Source organism: Caretta caretta, chromosome 1 (assembly GCF_965140235.1).
Source record: "Caretta caretta isolate rCarCar2 chromosome 1, rCarCar1.hap1, whole genome shotgun sequence".
In the NCBI taxonomy this organism is placed as follows: Eukaryota; Metazoa; Chordata; order Testudines; family Cheloniidae; genus Caretta; species Caretta caretta.
The window spans coordinates 194,644,099-194,661,408 of record NC_134206.1 but is presented as its reverse complement, the minus strand read 5'-3'; the positions used below and the strand labels follow the sequence as shown (position 1 = coordinate 194,661,408).

The 17,310-nt window shown below is 42.5% G+C and overlaps 1 protein-coding gene across 1 annotated transcript in view; it reads right to left on the bottom strand.

The window, feature by feature from the left end:
* The window catches only part of MYH15 (myosin heavy chain 15), a 69,575-nt gene that overhangs the window by 17,240 nt on the left and 35,025 nt on the right, over window positions 1–17,310 (bottom strand). The window contains exons 20-33 of the mRNA XM_048870696.2: window positions 13,781–13,868; window positions 13,427–13,544; window positions 13,009–13,132; window positions 11,700–11,836; window positions 11,056–11,311; window positions 10,103–10,345; window positions 9,273–9,449; window positions 8,241–8,386; window positions 7,382–7,472; window positions 5,664–6,053; window positions 4,368–4,494; window positions 3,071–3,189; window positions 2,198–2,394; window positions 1,045–1,394 (exon numbers count right to left, since the gene is read on the bottom strand). Of these exons, the coding sequence (XP_048726653.2) occupies window positions 1,045–1,394; window positions 2,198–2,394; window positions 3,071–3,189; window positions 4,368–4,494; window positions 5,664–6,053; window positions 7,382–7,472; window positions 8,241–8,386; window positions 9,273–9,449; window positions 10,103–10,345; window positions 11,056–11,311; window positions 11,700–11,836; window positions 13,009–13,132; window positions 13,427–13,544; window positions 13,781–13,868 (2,563 nt within the window). The remainder of the gene's footprint in view (window positions 1–1,044; window positions 1,395–2,197; window positions 2,395–3,070; window positions 3,190–4,367; window positions 4,495–5,663; window positions 6,054–7,381; window positions 7,473–8,240; window positions 8,387–9,272; window positions 9,450–10,102; window positions 10,346–11,055; window positions 11,312–11,699; window positions 11,837–13,008; window positions 13,133–13,426; window positions 13,545–13,780; window positions 13,869–17,310) is intronic.

Below are 17,310 nucleotides of genomic sequence, written 5' to 3'. Positions count from 1 at the left end.
GCCCTGGCTGGGATGATTTAGTTGGTGTTGGTCCTGCTTTGAGCAGGGCGTTGGACTAGACGACCTCCTGAGGTTTCTTCCAACCCTAATCTTCTATGATTCTGTTCACCAAACTTCAAATGTCCCATGCAGCAGTCCATCTACATTCCTCACTCCTATTCCAAGTAGCACCTCTAAACAATGACAGAGTACGTTAACTCTCCACCCCCATTCAATACTTGTGCTCACTCAAGTGATTGCCAAGAAGGACAACAGTGATGATTGGGGTTATTTTGTGATGTGAACTCCTCTGGGCCTGTATGAAGAACTGGTTGGATTTCCTGTGAGTAACATACACCCGAGAGTTCCTTTATGATTCCATGATCTTTTGAAATAGGACCTACTATTTTAAGACTTTAACTCTGGTCATAAGTGTCAGATGGATGGTACAGCTCAAAACAAAATTCTAGACAACAAGCCAATAAAGTTGAAGAACTTAGTACAGTTCCATTAAAATTTTTCTAATTACATGGGACTGGATATTTCAAAATATTTGCTAAGGGATTGTGGCCAAAAATCTATCACAAAATGGCTGTTCAGAGGCCTCAGTGAAACTATTTGTCTCTCATACACTAGTGGAGAAGTGTTCCATGTTACAAAAAGCACCATAACTGGTACCAGTTAGGTCCTTTGTCGGCAGGCTCAGCAGTTGGCCAGTGATGGAAAGGGTTTGATTTCTTCTTTATCCCATGAAGATAGACCCTGCTACAGGGTACAATTGGGGTACTTTGGCAGGTTAGTGTAGAAAAGCATGCACTAACTGCCTGTATGTTGCTCCTGTTCCTGTGGATAAATGCTGTTAATTCAGCATTTTTCACCAGCACCAAATTCGTTTAAAAACTGGATGTAGAGAAGGAAAATAGAACAGATTTCAGTGACAGAGGGAACATCCACTGCTCCAGTGCAGTAGTGAGACTAATTTTATCCCACTTCTACAGGGGCACCACATCTCAAGACAACCAGGTTCTCTCTTAACTACTGCTGAGCCTGTTATGCATGGCCTACCTTGGAGGTTCTTGTTTTCCCTTTTCACTGTCTCCAGATTGTCCAGAGTTTCTTCGTAGGCATTCTTCAGTTTAAACAGCTCTGTGCTCAGGCTACGGGCTTCCTTCTGGGAAGCTTCAAGCTCTGCTTGCGTCTCCTCGTACTTCTGCTTCCAGTCACTGATGAGCTTGTCAAAATTGCGCTGCTTCTTGTCCAGGGCTGCCGCTGCTGAGTTAGCCCTTTCTAAGTCAATCATGATGTCCTCCAGCTCGTTCTGCAGCCTGTGCTTTGTCTTCTCCAGGGAAGAGCACTTGGCATTGGCTGCCTCAATTGCTTCCTCAGCTTCCTGTAGGCGAGCCGCTAGCTTTTTTCTAACATGGGGAAAAATGGGGCAGAGCAGTAAGACAACCATGAACAGGCCTGATTAGGCCTCAGCTGGAGTATTGTGTCCAGTTCTGGGTGCCAAATTTCAGGGAAGATGTGGACAAATTAGAGAAAGTCCAGAGGAGAGCAACAAACATGATTAAAGGTCTAGAAAACATGACCTATGAGGAAAGATTGAAGAGGTCTGTTTAGTCTGGAGAAAGAGAAGACTGAGGGGGGACAACATAACAGTTTTCAAGTACATAAAAGGTTGTTACAGGAGGGGGGAGAAAAATTGTTCTTCTTAACTGCTAAGGATAGGACATCAAGCAATGGGCTTAAATTGAAGCAAGGGAGGTTTAGGTTGAACATTAGGAAAAACTTCCTAACTGTCAGAGTTGTTAAGCACTGGAATAAATTTTGCTTAGGGAGGTTGTGGAATCTCTGTCACTGGAGATTTTTAAGATCGGCTCAGACAAACACCCGTCAGGGATGGTCTAGATAATACTTAGACCTGTCTTGAGTGTAGGGGACTGGACTAGATGACCTCTCAAGGTCCCTTCCGGTTCTACGATTCTATGAATAGCTCCCAAACAAGTTATCAAGTAAGTGTGGCTCCTGATTAATGGCAAGAGCCACTTGGAGATGGCAAACACAACACAGACAGAGCGTACATTCATCTGACAGTGTGGAAACTACTAGCACTGTAATCCTCTTATTCTGTATATTTCAGTGTGGTTAAAAAATGCTATGGAGTGCAGTTCTCCCAGTGGAGTACAGGAAGAAGGCAACGATAATAGAAACCACTTACTTGGCTTCTTCTAGCTCCTCAGTTCTTTGAATGGCATCAGTTTCATATTTAGTCCTCCACTGTGCCACTTCTGCATTTCCCTTGGACAGAGCCCGCTGCAGCTCTGCCTTGGCTTCTTGCTCCTCTTCAAACTGCTCCCGCAGAAGATCGCAGTCGTGCCTTGCAGCTTGCAGTGCATGAGCAAGGGCGTTCTTGGACTGCAGGATTAATAGGTTACATCGTTATAGTCAAGGATGGCAAACCAGTCTGGGACACAATAAGCCCCAACCAACAGGTCCCCAACAATCCAAACTGAGCCTTTCTAGGTTACAAAAAGTTCAGTTCCTTTTCCTCTTTGTCTTCGAGTGTCTGGCCACAGCTGAGGGGAGGGGAAGAGAACAAGAAAGGACATTCTCAAGGTATTTCTGGTCCAAATGGAAGTAAGAAACACCCTAAATGCCACGAGAAAGCCCGTTTCCCGTGTCATGTCCAGCCCAGCATTGAGACCAAACATGTTCTAATTCATTCGCATAAGCATCCAAACATTCAAATTAAAATTCTAAGATTTATCAAACACTTTTTACTGCTTGGAGCCCCTGTTAGAATGATTCTTTCTAGAAAGAGAGAGTATAACTAACTCCTCTTCCCCACCTCTCTGACTTGTCCTGGTCAGATGCAGAAATTCCTATTAGTACTGCCATCAGAATGTTTAGGCTCAAATGTCTGGTTTTAGTTTTCCTCCTTGTTAAAAGTAAACAAATCCATTCCCATTCATCTCAGTCAACAAGCATTCCAGCCATCTCACCCTTTTTTTTTTTAAACTATAGCTAGTGAAATGTATCATTGTCAAAAGCTGACACATAAGCAAATGGGGTGAAAGAGCCAAAGCATTACCTTTGTTTCCTCTTCCAGCCGTCTTCTAAGTTCTTCAATCTGCTGAGTGAATGACGTCTTCCCTCTGGAAAGCTGACTTATCAGTGACTCTTTTTCTTCTAGCTGCCTTGCAAATTCACCTGCCATGGGATTTTAACCAAGCAAGATTGGAACATTAGTTGCTTGCTATCCCACTGGGCCAAATTCAAGGTTTAGTTACAACCCTCCAAAGAGAAACCCCACCCCTCCCCAGTGAATATGGCTGATCTCTTGTTAAGAAAAGCATCTGAGTCAGCCTTCTCAGATATATGCAAGGTTTCTTTTAGTTTATTTACACATGGCATGTACAGTGGTACATTAATTTTAGTTGGACTCTTGCATCATTCACTGAAGTAGACATACACTAGCTTCCATGTGCAATTACTGTTTTTTTCCTTCATACTTTTTATTACTGTACATTGTACTTCTATAGACCTTTTCCCCAATGTTGCAAAGCAGTTTAGAAATATCAACTTCACAACTCCTACGAGGCAGGTCAGGAGAATACATGGGAACACATTAGCCACCACGTGAATACAGCCAGTGTAGAGATGGTATGCAGCAGCCATTTAACAGTGCACAGCAATGCTGCACACTAGTTTAGGACAGGAAATGAAAAACATAACACCCAAGTGAAAATACATAGGAATGTTGGTTAACAAAACAGTGATCAGAGTTGGAATTTGGTCAAGATGCAGAGATTAAAACTCTGACTCTGGCAAAAAGTGGCATAGGATCGTGAATTATCACTAATAAAACACTGGTTTCATGTCTCACTGCAAAGAATGCCTGTCCAGAAGCACAATGCCCTAACACCATGTTGGGGCATAGCACACTCACAAACAATAATGCCGCCTACGTGAGGTGTTCCTTGTTCAGGGTCTTCACAGCTGAACCTTGCTCAGCATTGCCCTGTTTAGCTGAGATGATATGATGGCAGCATGGCTCAAGGGTAGCCTTAGGGTAAGCTTATTCTTTTTAAAAAGCCAGGTGTATTTGAGTGAGCTTCTACTTGCACACATAGGTGTCACTACTAAATGAGACCTGTGAAAGGCAGGGGGGATGCTCTTTGATTAAAAAAAGATCCATCTGGACTTGTTTATAACCCAGATGAAAGGATGTGAGGCAAGGCTCACCTGTGGTACCACACAGGTAGTATCTAACTAGGTGTTTACTCTTCACTCAGCTACCTGTATGCAACAGAATTCCAATTCCCTGCAGGGTCGAGCACATTCCTGCAATGAACTCAAAGAAGCTCACTGATGCTGCATATGCCTACCATTCTCAGTTTGCAGCTTTCCTTTTTGGGTGGTGAGGTCATTCATTAAGCGAGTCATTTCATCCAGTTTAGTCTTTGTCTCATTGAGGTTGTCTTCATATGTGCGACAAAGTTTTTCTGCATTCGACTAATGGAATTGAGAGAAAAGATACACAAAGCTGCAAACTTCCCAGCCCAGGTACATAACTATCTGCTTTACCCTACAATACAAGCCTTCACAATAAAAACACTAATGATATTTTCACCCCAGACAAGTAGAATTTTGGAAGGCAGAAGTTAAATCTTCTGTTCAATGAGCTTTGGAGTGAGAAGACTTGCATTGCATTTTGTTAATATTATGCTTATAAGCAAGGAGTTTACTTAGTAAGATTTTTATGCTGTTTGCCAGTTTTATACATTCTGCCTCCGGTTTTCTTCAATAAAAGTTTGCCTGAGTAAAACTTGAATAATGACTTTAGGATTTAGCTCAGATTTTAAGGTGACCCAGAAGAAATGATCTCCCCACAGACTTTTTAAAAAATTAAACTCTTAAAAATAAAGTTAGTGCAAGGTGGTGATGCAAGAGGGCAGAAAAATAGTTATTTTCTTTAATGGGAGCCTTGGATTCTGAATGGAAATAATGCAGTAGTAAGCTCCTGCAATGATTTCAAAAGGTATCATATGCACAGGTGAAAGTTTCTTCAAACGTCTTCTGAATTGCTGGATAGGATTAACCACCCAGAAGACTACACCCACAATTTATCTACCCACAGTAACAGTCCAGGCAATGGCTGTGTAAGCTACCTCCCCCCTCCACACTTCCCTGCTGAGACTCAAACCAGTGATCCAGAGGGACTTCTTTGTGAGGCGGAGGAATAGTTCAGTCTCCATCACCCCCCAGCTCTTGGGTGCTCTTCAGAGAATGCTAAGAGGGACCCCTTATCACAGTACTACTTTGTGAGATAAGGGCCTATGACTGGTAAGGCCTGAGCTGCAGGACAAACTCATTTCAAATAAGCCACACAATAGCTATCAGAAGGTTGTCACCAGCCTGGGATGGAGTGAAACAAATGACCTAGATGTGAAAGTCTCCAAACCCTTTCTGCAAAAAGAACAGGAGTACTTGTAGCACCTTAGAGACTAACAAATTTATTTGAGCATAAGCTTTCGTGAGCTACAGCTCACTTCATTGGATGCAACTTTGAGACAAACCCTTTCTATTGCTCTCATAAATCACCCAACCCCCCTCTGCCTCTCTGGAAACTTTAAAACGAGCCCCTGTTTGCGTGTTTGTGTACGTAGTCTCAGAAGCCCTACTTTTCCTTTGACCATCTGCTCCATGTTGGATGACAGGTCGTCCACCTCCAGCTTCAGCTCGCTCTTCTCTTTCTCTAGTTTCTGCTTGACACGCTGCAGGTTGTCCACTTGCTCCCCCAGCTCCGCCATGCTGTCTGCATGCTTCTTCCTAAGGGTGGCAGCTGTCGCCTCATAGTGCAGCGTGGCCTCCTCGAGGTCCCGCCGCAGCTTCAGGAACTCAGCCTCCCGCTTCTTGTTCATCTCCAGCTGCGCTGCAGTGGCTCCTCCAGCCTCTTCCAGCCGCTCACTCAGCTCCTCCAGCTCTCGAGCCAGATCCGATCTTTGCTTTTCCACCTTGGCTCGGGCAGCTCTTTCTGCTTCCAGCTCCTCTTCTAGCTCCTCTATACGAGCCTACGAGGCAAAGACACACATGCACGTAACACCCTTCACCTTCATAGCAATTGCCATAGGAGCTCAAAGCACTTCATAAATAAATGACCCTTCACAACAGCTCCATGTTATATGTACTGCAATTTATAAATAGCAAAACCAGGCCACAGCAGTGTTGGAGCTGGAATAGGACTTAGCATTGTATCTCCTACTAAAACCACTCAGTGCTTTCTCTACAAACTTTAGTCCAAAGTCTGCAGACCAGGAATATAAGAAAAGCAATTTATTTGGAAGTGGAACGGAAGAGTATCTCTTCCCCTCCCAATCACTGTTCAAGAAAACTGTAAGAGGCTCTTTCCGGTTATTGTAATAGCCATTGTGTAGCAAGTACTCTTCAACCTCTGCCTGGGATGTGAGAGACTGAGGAGTGCCTGGGTAATGAGCTGGCCGCATGGCCTCTTTCTTCAACTCCCTCTCTCACCTCTGAACTGGGACAATCAGAGCTATTCAGTCACAAATTTTTCCCTGGGAAGGAGCCAATGCATAATTAGTGCAGCATCTTGTAAACTCCAGAGAAGCACAGGAAACAACCTTGGCAGATACAGAAAGCAGGAGAGTAATGGAGCTTCCATAGATCAGCAGCATTTATTCTGGAATGGACTCTGGGTTTTATGTCTTAGTGATCATTAGTGACAAATTCTAGCTATATCACATATCACTGCAGTTTGTATCTCTCCTTTCCTTTATGACACAGTGTGTCATTTCATGAACATGCAGGGCTGTGACAGCCTGTAACTCAAGATCTGTGAGCCAGATTCACAGTCTAATTCTTCAGTTTGCACCAGTGGAATCCAGGCTTTGAGCCTTCTGATGCCCAATTTCCCTTTTTATGTTCTCCTGCACCCACTCTCATGTAGATTTCCTTCTCAGTCTCCCTCCTCATTGCCTTTCCTGAACCCCCATGTCATTAGTTAACCCGGGGTCCCTCTAGTTAAGCCTGGGCTTCTCTGTCCCCTGTGCTTGAGGGTGGCCTCCCAAAATTGCTTCTTCTTCGTCAAACTAGCCTCAGGCTCCTTCTCCTTGCTCCAGGCTTGGGGATGGTCTTCTAAGCATAAATTCTTCTCAGATGGCTCAGTCTCCTTTATTACGGTCCATGCTTCAGAGTAGTCTGCCACAGCATTTGTGCTTCAGGCCTACCAGCTCACCCTCTTCCTTCTCTGTGCCATGTATCCAGGGCAGAAACATCTGAGATCACACCACTTCCTCTCTCTTCCCCTCACTCTCCATGCTTCTCTATCCCCCGCCAGGGTTCATTCCTGACACAGAAGAAGTGAAGACAGAAAAATTACCTGCAACTCCTTGATCTTCTTCTGGAGTTGCATCACTATGGTTTGTTCATCCTCAAGCTTGGAGTTCAGCTGACTTATTTCAAATTCTTTCCTGTCAAGGAAAATAAAGTTCTGCAGTGATAGATTTACCCTACCAGCTGAAGCAAAGATTTTCTAAAGCAAATTTTTATAGTCTGCTTATAAAGACCTGGGAATAAAAGTGCTGACTCAGTCAGAGCTGAAATGGGAAGAATGCTGCTGTTGTAATATCACTAAAACTCCCAAACTCACCACCACTGGTTTGGAAAAAATACAGTCTTCTATCAGAATAGTATTGTCCAAGCTAAGACCATCCAGACACTCATATGTTGTGCTACTATATGTAAAGTGTCCTTACCTTGTACAATATCAGTGCTGGCCGGACTTCTGATATTATGAATAACTATAGGTGAGAACTTCTTACCTCTGTTATTTGCAAAAGGTCACACAGAAATAAAATTGCTTGTCAAACTCAGTGGATAGGTACATTTAACAGAGCTGAGGTCTTACAACTGTACTGTTAGCAGATTCGATGGGATAGACACCTTTTTTAGATTTCTGTAAGCCTTTTTCTCTGGACAGCTAAAGGGCTCACAAATATTCATCTTATGCATATGAAGATGGGGATCAATCAAATCTCATGCTTCAGGGTACATACTGCAGGCACCAGGAAGGAATTCTCTTATCCCTATTCAGCACTGGACAATATTCTTGAGTCACCTTCCTCTGAACTGGCATTCAGTGTCTGCCACTGTAGCAGGCAGGATTCTGGGGTTAATGGGCCTGGAATGGCAAATCCCAGGTTCCTGTATTATTCTGTACAATACAAACAGTATCTTACTTCTTCAACTTTTCATCCAACTGCAGCTTATCATTTTCCAAATCCATGAGACTCTCCTGGGTCAGCTTCAAGTCCCCTTCCAGTTTCCGTTTGACCCTTTCCAGGTCCATCCTTATTTTCTTCTCTTGTTCTAGTGAGCCCTCAAGCTATGGGAATGAGAAACCAGTCGTTAAACATAAGGTCCAGTTTTGTGCTACACTCTAATGAACGCTGAAGCAGAAGAGTTAAAGTACCAGTATCCTGTTTTCCATTTTTTCTTTCTAGCTGCCATCAGCCCAGTCAAGAACACAAACTGGGATTAATATGATGTAAGGGCCACTCCATGCTTCCTGTTTGTGCAGGCATTACAGCCCTTTCTCTCCAAGACAGCTCTGTTGGATTACAGGTTAATTACACTGCAAATACAAACCAAACGGATTTTCTCTTGTTATTGTTATGTAACTCACACACTTCCTGGGTGTGGTGTTCTGTCCCATCTAGTGGCACCGAGACCACTTAGAGAGAAAGAGATTTGTCAGTTGGCTTTTGGCTCATGCACTAAGCTCCAGAGGTCCCAGGTTTGATACTGCCTGCCCATGACCGGGGTCTGTCAGCATTACAAGTGGGGGGCTCGTCTGGGATTTCAACTGGGAAGTCCTCTGAAGCTTGGGATGCACTGCCTCAGCTAGGAGAAGTATGTAACCCACACACCTTCTGGGTGTGGTGTTCTGTCCCATCTAGTGGCACCGAGACCACTTAAAGAGAGAAAAAATGAGTCTGCTCTAGAGCCTTAGCTAATAGCCAGCTTGTTTTTAGCTCATGCTGTAGAGACTCATGCACTAAGCTCCAGAGGTCCCAGGTTCAATCCCACCCACTGACGAGCGGGGTCTGTCGGCGTTACAGTTGTACTTTATAAAAGGTTAACTGTAGAGGAAAATAATACACCCTCCCCCTTGTGGTTTGCACTTTTACATCCAAGTTAGTCTAGCTTCCCAAAAGCCATAAGCAATGGAGAAATAAGTATTATGTAAATGAAGAGAAGGATAAACTCACATCATCTACTTGCTGTTCTAGTTTCAGTTTAGTTTTGCTCAGTGTGTTGACCTTGTCTTCCTCTGCCTGTAGGTCATCCAGAGCTTGCTGGTGAGCTTCCTGCAAAGATTTCTTCTCTTTAGTAAGTTTGCTAATGGTCTCATCCAGAGATGCCATTTCTTCTGTCAGATTTTTGACCTGTGTGGTAGAAGAAATGCAATAGCAGTGACAGATGTGCTTGTAAGTAATTTCAGCCGAGGATTATTGTAACCTGGCCTGAGGGAACTGCCTAGACCGTACTCATATTGGAGAATTAGAAAGTAGTTTATACTAAATCAGTTGGAGATGGATATTTTGTAAAAGCAGTTAACCTGGCTATTAGGATGATACAGTGAAGGGGGAGTTCATTTTAATTCTGGGTTCTCAGCTGACACTGCCAATTAATGCCCGTTCTTGCAGTGGCTTTGTTATGGGGACATCTGCTTTCCAACTCCACCAATTTTTTTTTCAGCATCACTGGGGAAGGTTCTAGTTTTTTGTTCTCTCTGGGGAAAAAGGAGAGGAGAAGTTTTGACTGTGCAAGAGGAAGAGTTTAAAGAACTCTGGTTAGTTACAAGCTGGTTATTTATTAGGGTAAAACCAGACACTATTCTCTGGTTTAGTAGCAGCAAAACTCACTTGGGAAAGTGGAGATCCAGGCTCAACCTCAACTGTGTATATATTCTGATCTTGCAGGGTGGCCTTTACTATACATGCCTTTCAATTAGCAGAACTCCAACATCTCCTCCATAAAGTAGCCCACCCTATGTATAAATTCTCTGTGGAGATGTATGGCCAAGTTCTAATGGTACCTTATTTTCAGTAGCATGTTTTTCTTTCTCTACTTTTGCCAATGTTATTTCAAGGTCATCAATGTCTTTCTTCAATTCAGAGCACTCATCTTCCAGTTTTCTCTTCTTGGAGGTCAGCTCAGAGTTCATCTCCTCTTCATCCTCCACCCGCTCTGTCAGTTCTTTGACTTTTGCCTCCATCTGGATCTTGGATTTAATCAGCATGTCGCATCGTTCTTCTGCATCTGCCAGTGTGTCTTGCTCCTGGCATAATATAGAAAAGATGACAACAATGCCTGGGAGTTACCAACTTAATTATTTGCATTTATTCCCCACTCATTTAGTTCTCGCAGAACCCAGACAAATACACGTTAGTACAGCAGATCACAAGTGTGTACCAGAACAGCTCTGGAAATGTTTCAGAGTAACAGCCGTGTTAGTCTGTATTCGCAAAAAGAAAAGGAGTACTTGTGGCACCTTAGAGACTAACCAATTTATTTGAGCATAAGCTTTCGTGAGCTACAGCTCCATCCGATGAAGTGAGCTGTAGCTCACGAAAGCTCTGGAAATAAGGTTAATATGGGCTAACTCTGGGTCTACTCCTTCTCTCATTTGATGTCAAAGACAAAACTCCTGATAAATTCAGTGGAAGCAGGATGGAGCCTTTAACGTTGGGCATGCCCACTCATGCATGCAATCTGATTAAATATAATTCACAATATTAATTAGGACATTAATATTTCCTTGAACACCAGAATTTTTGCATTGGCAAACCATCAGCTTGCGCTCTCAAACATGTGAATTTATATCCATTGTAAATTTAACCTAATTTCCTAGCCAGAGCAGCTACATAATTTAAAACTGCTTGTGTAAATACCTAAAGCCAAGTCCCCTTTGACTGCTTGGTTTGCAAGATGTCATGTCTGAAAGAACATTAAATAAAACACGAACCAAAAATAGCTTTGCCTACTCACTGCCTGCAGCTGAAGGAGCAAGTCATTCTTCTCCTGAACCAGAGAGACTTGCTTTTCTTCCAGTTCCTTCCTCCTGGCTTCAGATTTTTCCAAGGCCTCCTTCAGCTTCAAGAATTCCTCTTTCATATTGGCCATTTCCTTTTCAGTTTCTGCGGACTTCAGAAGGGGCTTGATTTTGAAGAAAAGCTTCATCCAGGGCCAGTTCTTCACAGCCATGAAAGCTCGAATGTTCCACTGGATCACGAGAAGGGCATCCCTGGTTTATAAAAATTTAAAAAAAACAAAGTAAACCCAGCCTGCATTGAGGGAGCTATATACATTCTTTGAGCTTGTCCTCAGATCAGTCATACTTTTGTGCTCTGAACAGCATTAGGAACTTGTGCTAACACAGGCAAAACATTTGATTATGGCTGGACTGCCAGAGACACTGAGCATCTACAACTGACTGATTTTAGTTGAAATTGTGGGTGATCAATATGGAACTACTGTTGTTGTAAATCTATATTAAAACTACTCTGTGTAATCCTTCATTTATGTCTAGCTAGAGACTTAAGTACTACTGTAAGGGCTCTATTTAGTCATCAAGTGAGACAGGAGTGGTTTCATCCCCCAGACTGAAGGGAATAATCCAAGATTGCCTGTACCTTCGCTCCACTATTTTTTGGAACTCAATACGCATCAGTTTGCCTCGTACTCTTGCTTGGATCATTGTTAGGATCTTGGATAGTCTCTGATCCCTCATTTCTTCCAGATGACCCAGGAGACCAGCCTTAAAGAATACCTAAAATATAGGCAGATGTCATTTAGGAACAAGCTCAGAATAATCCCATCTTCACGAAACATGGAGCAATGTAAGTCCATTTTTATTGTAACAGCAGTGGTCAAGGGAAGACTGGTAACAGAAGCAGAGTGATGGCTAGGTAATAGAAAAGTCTGTGTCAGGGGATTGTGTTATAACATTATAATGACCCAATCACAGTACGCATCATAGTTTGATCTCACCTTTTTCAAATGTGCCAACCTCATGTAATAACCATGCTACTAATCGGTGTTAGACCCCGGGAATGTTTTTAACTTTTTTACTTGGGCGCACAAAATAGGAACCAATCTGTTGTGGTATCATTGTTAGTCTCCTGAGCCTTTTCAAGCTAGAAAATCAACCACCCCTTGGTAAAAATGGGTGCGTCTGAACTGCTGCTAGTATCCATTTCACTGCCAGTGTAGACAGGACAGAGTTAGTGTTTAGCACCATTTCACAAACTGTAATCAAGACTTGCTCTGTGTAAATAAGACAGCTGAAATGGTGCTGATCATGGTTTGGTCCTGTCTACACTGGCAGTTAAAGCGTTAGCAGCATTGGTTCAGCTACACCTGTTGTTGGTAGCATTATTCCTGTAGAAAACAATATGCAGTGCTTGAGCCACCTCTGTTGGCTTATAAAGCAGAACTCCTCTGTTTTATTTTTTGTACTGGTACCTTAAGATTAGAATTACTTGTGCTGCTAGGTCTCTCATTTTAATCGCACTCAGGTTCTAGTAACCATAACCACCGACAGCTGCGTGGTGATTTACATGCAAAAAGATTTTAGTATCATCCAGGAATTAGATGGACTAACAAGTGTCCCCACAATGCCACCACAGACCAACTGCACTACTCCATCTATCTTACAATGAATATATACTGCCATTAGAAAGCACGTTTAAAATGGTTGCATCAATATATAGACTACTTCCTGATGGAAATGTCAATATTTATGACAGGAATTTACAGCTGGGTTTTTCTATTTTATTAAGCAGTACCTTTGTTTATTCTCTGTTTTCAAATGTGGGCTTTGGTATGGTCATATATCTCTGTATAAAACATTATCTTCAGCAACATTTAGATCTAGATCTGAACCCTGCAACTCTGAAATCTTTGCTTTCAAAAAGGAATTACATGCTCTTTTCTGGTTACCTTTGTGTGTCCAAAACGATACTGGGTTTGGTCAATATCTAAAGAACTGAGCAGTTTTTCAGAAGCTTTTCTGCTGTCCACAAACTTATCTTCTGGAATGGCAGCTGGATTCAGAATACGGTACCTGTTAACAACAGGTGAAGAATGAGTAAAGGGGACCAGGATGCTGGGCCAGAGTCTGCTCCCATTAAACTGTAATAAGTGTGGTGTAACCGCAGTGGAACTACTTCAGATTAAAACCAAGGGTAGAATACTGCCCTCCAATTCCAGGCGTTTTGAACTGAAAATTAACCTGAGGAAAACAAAGAGGGGAGAAAGTACCCTGGCTCATTTTTATAGAGAAGGCTACGATGATTCTGACTGGAATTGGATCATGAGAAGAAACGTGACCTGTGTCTGGGACTGGTCTCTGTGTTACCTTTGTTTAAAGTCAGCGTAAAGCACTCTGTTTGGAAATCCCTTACGGCAAATACGGATTCCTTCCAGGACACCGTTACAGCGAAGCTGGTGGAGGACAAGGTAAGCATCCATTGCACCTTAAAAAAATTCAAGAACTTAATTAAAATCAGATCGTTCCATGAGGATTTAACCTTCATTTTGCTCAGTAGGTGAGAAGAGTTGGAAGTAATGTCTCGAAACGACAGCTAGTATTGGAGGAAGAGTACAATCAAATTGCTTTTAAGTGTGGGCTGATGACTTAGAAATGGCTTCTGGGATAAAAATAACAGGATTAAAATGCAGATAGAACAACAAATTGCTGGATTTTCCATACCTGGAGTTTTAGTTTCATTGGGGATAATACAGCGCACAAAGTGAGGAGCTGTAGATCTCAGGTTAGTCATCAGTTTATTTAAATTTTCCTAAAAAGGGTATAATAAAAAACAGAATTAGCTAAATCATTAGAACTTAATATTGTACTAAATGTATATGAGCAGCAATGCTATAAAATATATATTGTCTAATAAGCAGAAAATAAGGCAGATGTACAGGTGGATATTAGCACCAACCCTGCAGACTATTCAGAGTGAATACTCTGCATATGTCAGTGCAATCATGTCTTCATAATGACTGTGTTGGGGGAGATTCTCAAAGGCACAATGGGCATTTAGGTGCCCACCTAAAGAGAGCTTGGCTGCAGGGGGATAAGTCTGAGGGACTATAACAATTAGAAAGTCACCAAGTTGCCAAGGAAGGTAATTGACAGAATAAAGAAAAGCCAATACACCTCACCAACATAACCTAAACTTAGGTGACATTAAAAAGCCACAAGAATAAAAAATTGCAGACAGAAGTCCAGCAGCAGGATTTGGGCTACCCAGTTTATTACACCGAGTGCAACAAATATGATTACCTGCCTCATGGGAAGGTGGCATATGTGTCGTGCTGTGCAAGCAATCCAGGGCCCTCAGAGACAGAGTATGGGCTCTGGAGACCAGAGTGGCTGAACTGGCGGAGCTAAAGGAGACAGAGGTACATGAGGAGACTTTCAGGGACATAGAGCGGTCCCACCTCCTGTCCAACAGCCCTTGTGCTGCTAAGGAGGATGAAAGTCCCGGGGCAGGAACCAACAAGCTGGAGTAGATGGAAATGTTCCCATAGTTGGGACCCACCTTCTAGATGATGTCCTGATATTCTCTTGCACCTAGGGGATATCCCTCTGGAGGAAAAGACCCCCGTTATTAGGAAGAGACAGACAATACTACTGGAGGATTTGATTATTAGAAATATAGATAGCTGGGGGTGTGATGCGTGGGAGAACCGCATGGTGAATTGCCTACTAGGTGCAAAGGTAGCGGATCTCACAAAACATACAGACAGACTTATGTGCAGTGTTGGGGAGGAGCCAGTGGTTGTGGTACCTGTACATACCAATGACATAGGGAAAGGTAGGAGAGAGTCCTGGAGGCCAAATTTAGTCCGCTAGGTGTAAAACTAAAGTCCAGGACCTCCATTGTAGCATTCTCTGAAATGTTTCCAGTTCCATGGGCCAGGCCAGAAAGACAGGCAGAACTGCAGGGTTTCAATGCATGAATGAGAAGATGGAGTAGGGAGGAGAGAATTAAGTGTATTAGGAATTGGGGAACCGTTTGGAGAACGAGTGGACTATACAGGAGGGAATGGGCTCCACCTAGATCAAAATGGAAACAGACTGCTGGCACACAAAGTCAAAAAGGTTGTAGGGCATTTTTTAACTAAAGGCTGGGGAAGACCAAGAGGGGTGGAGGAGCACATGGTTTGGGCAGAGATGTCCCTTAGGGATGAATTTATTAAAGGGGGAACTCTATATCCTAGTAAAGAGGATAGCAAAGAAGTTGATGTAGTACAGGTAGGAGATAGTCAAATGAACAGGCAAATGAAACAGAGTCCCAATTAAATATAATACATGAAGGCAAACAACGGAATATTGACAAAATGTACGAGTGCTCATATACAAATGCTAGAAGTCTGAATGCTAAGATGGGTGAACTAGAGTGCTTGGCATTAAATGAGGATATAAGAGGCATCACAGAAACTTGGTGGAATGAAGATAATCCATGGGATACAGTTATACCAAAGTATAAAATACATAGGAATGACAGAGTAGGAGTGGGTAGTGCTAGTGGGGGAGTGGCATTAGATGTTAAAGGAAGCATGGAGTCAAACCAGGTAAAAATCTTACACGAAACAATACTACACAACCCCTATGGATAGAAATTCCATGCTTGATTAAACAGAGTATAACAGGAGGAATGTACGACCAACCACCTGACAAGGATGATGACAGTGTTTGGGAAATGTTAAGGGAGGCTAGAGAAGCTACAAAAGCAGAAATAACGGGTGATTTAAACTATCCTCATATTAGCTGGGTAAATGTCACCTCAAGATGTGATACAGAGATACAATTTCTAGTCACCTTAAATGACTGCTTCTTGGAGCAGCTAGTCCTGGAACCCACAAAGGAAGAGGCAGTCCTTCATTTAGTCTTAAGTTCAGCATGGGATCTGGTCCAAGAGGTAACTGTAGCTGAACTGCTTGGTAATAGTGACCATAATGTAATTAAATTTAACATTCTTGTGTGGGGATACTATCAAACCGTCCCTTCACCTACTGTAACATTTAACTTTAAAAAAGAGAATTACACAAGAATGAGGTTGCTTGTTAGATAGAAATTAAAAGGAGTTGTCACAAGGGCTAGTTAAATGCCTGCAAACATGAGGACTATTTAAAAACACCATAACAGAGGCTCAGACTATATCCCAAATCCAAAAAGACAGTAAGACAACCAAAAGAATGCCATTAAGGCTCAACAGCAAAGTAGAGGAGGTTTGTTAGAGGCCAAAGGCATACTTTAAATTTTGGAAGTCAAATCCTTATAAGGATAGTAAGAAGACGCACAAACACTGGCAGAGTACGTGTAAAAGTATAATAAGGCGGGCCAAGAAAGAATTTGAGAAGCAAGTTGCTAAAGATGCAAACACTACCAGTAAGAATTCTTTTAAGTACATCAGAAACAAGAAGCCTGCCAAACAGGCAATGGGGCCACTAGACAACAAAGATGTTAAAGGTACACTTAGGGAAGACAAGGCCATTGCAGAGAAGCTAAGTGAATTCTTTGCATTGGTCTTCACTGCAGAGGATATGGGGGGACATACCCACACCAGAGCTATTCTTTTTGGGTGACGAATCTAAGAAAATGTCCAGCACTGAGGTGTCAATAGAAGAGGTTTTAGAGTTCAGAGTTAAACAGTAATAAGTCACCAGGATCAGATGGTATTTACCCAAGCGTTCTGAAGGAACTCATATATGAAATTGCAGGACTACTAACTATGGTATGTAACCTATCATTTAAATCAGCTGCTGTACCAGATGACTGGAGGATAGCTAATGTGATACTAATTTTTAAAAAGGGCTCCAGAGGCGATCCTGGCAATTACAGGCCAGTGAGCCCTACTTCAGTACCAGTCAAATTGGTAGAAATACAGTAAAGAACAGAATTATCAGACACATAGATGAACATGATTGGTCGGGGAAGAGTCAACACAGCTTTTATAAAGGGAAATCATGCCTCACCAGTCTATTAGAATTCTTTGAGGGGGGCAACATGTGGATAAGATTGAGCCAACTGATATAGTGTACTTAGATTTTCAGAAAGGCTTTGACAAGGTCCTTCACCAAAGGCTCTTAAGGAAACTGAAAAGTCATGGGATAAGAGGGAAGATCCTCTCATGGATCTGGGCAAATGACAGGAAACAAAGGGTAGGAATAAATGGTTAGTTTTCACAAGGGAGAGAGATAAATAGCTGTGTCCCCCAAGGATCTCTA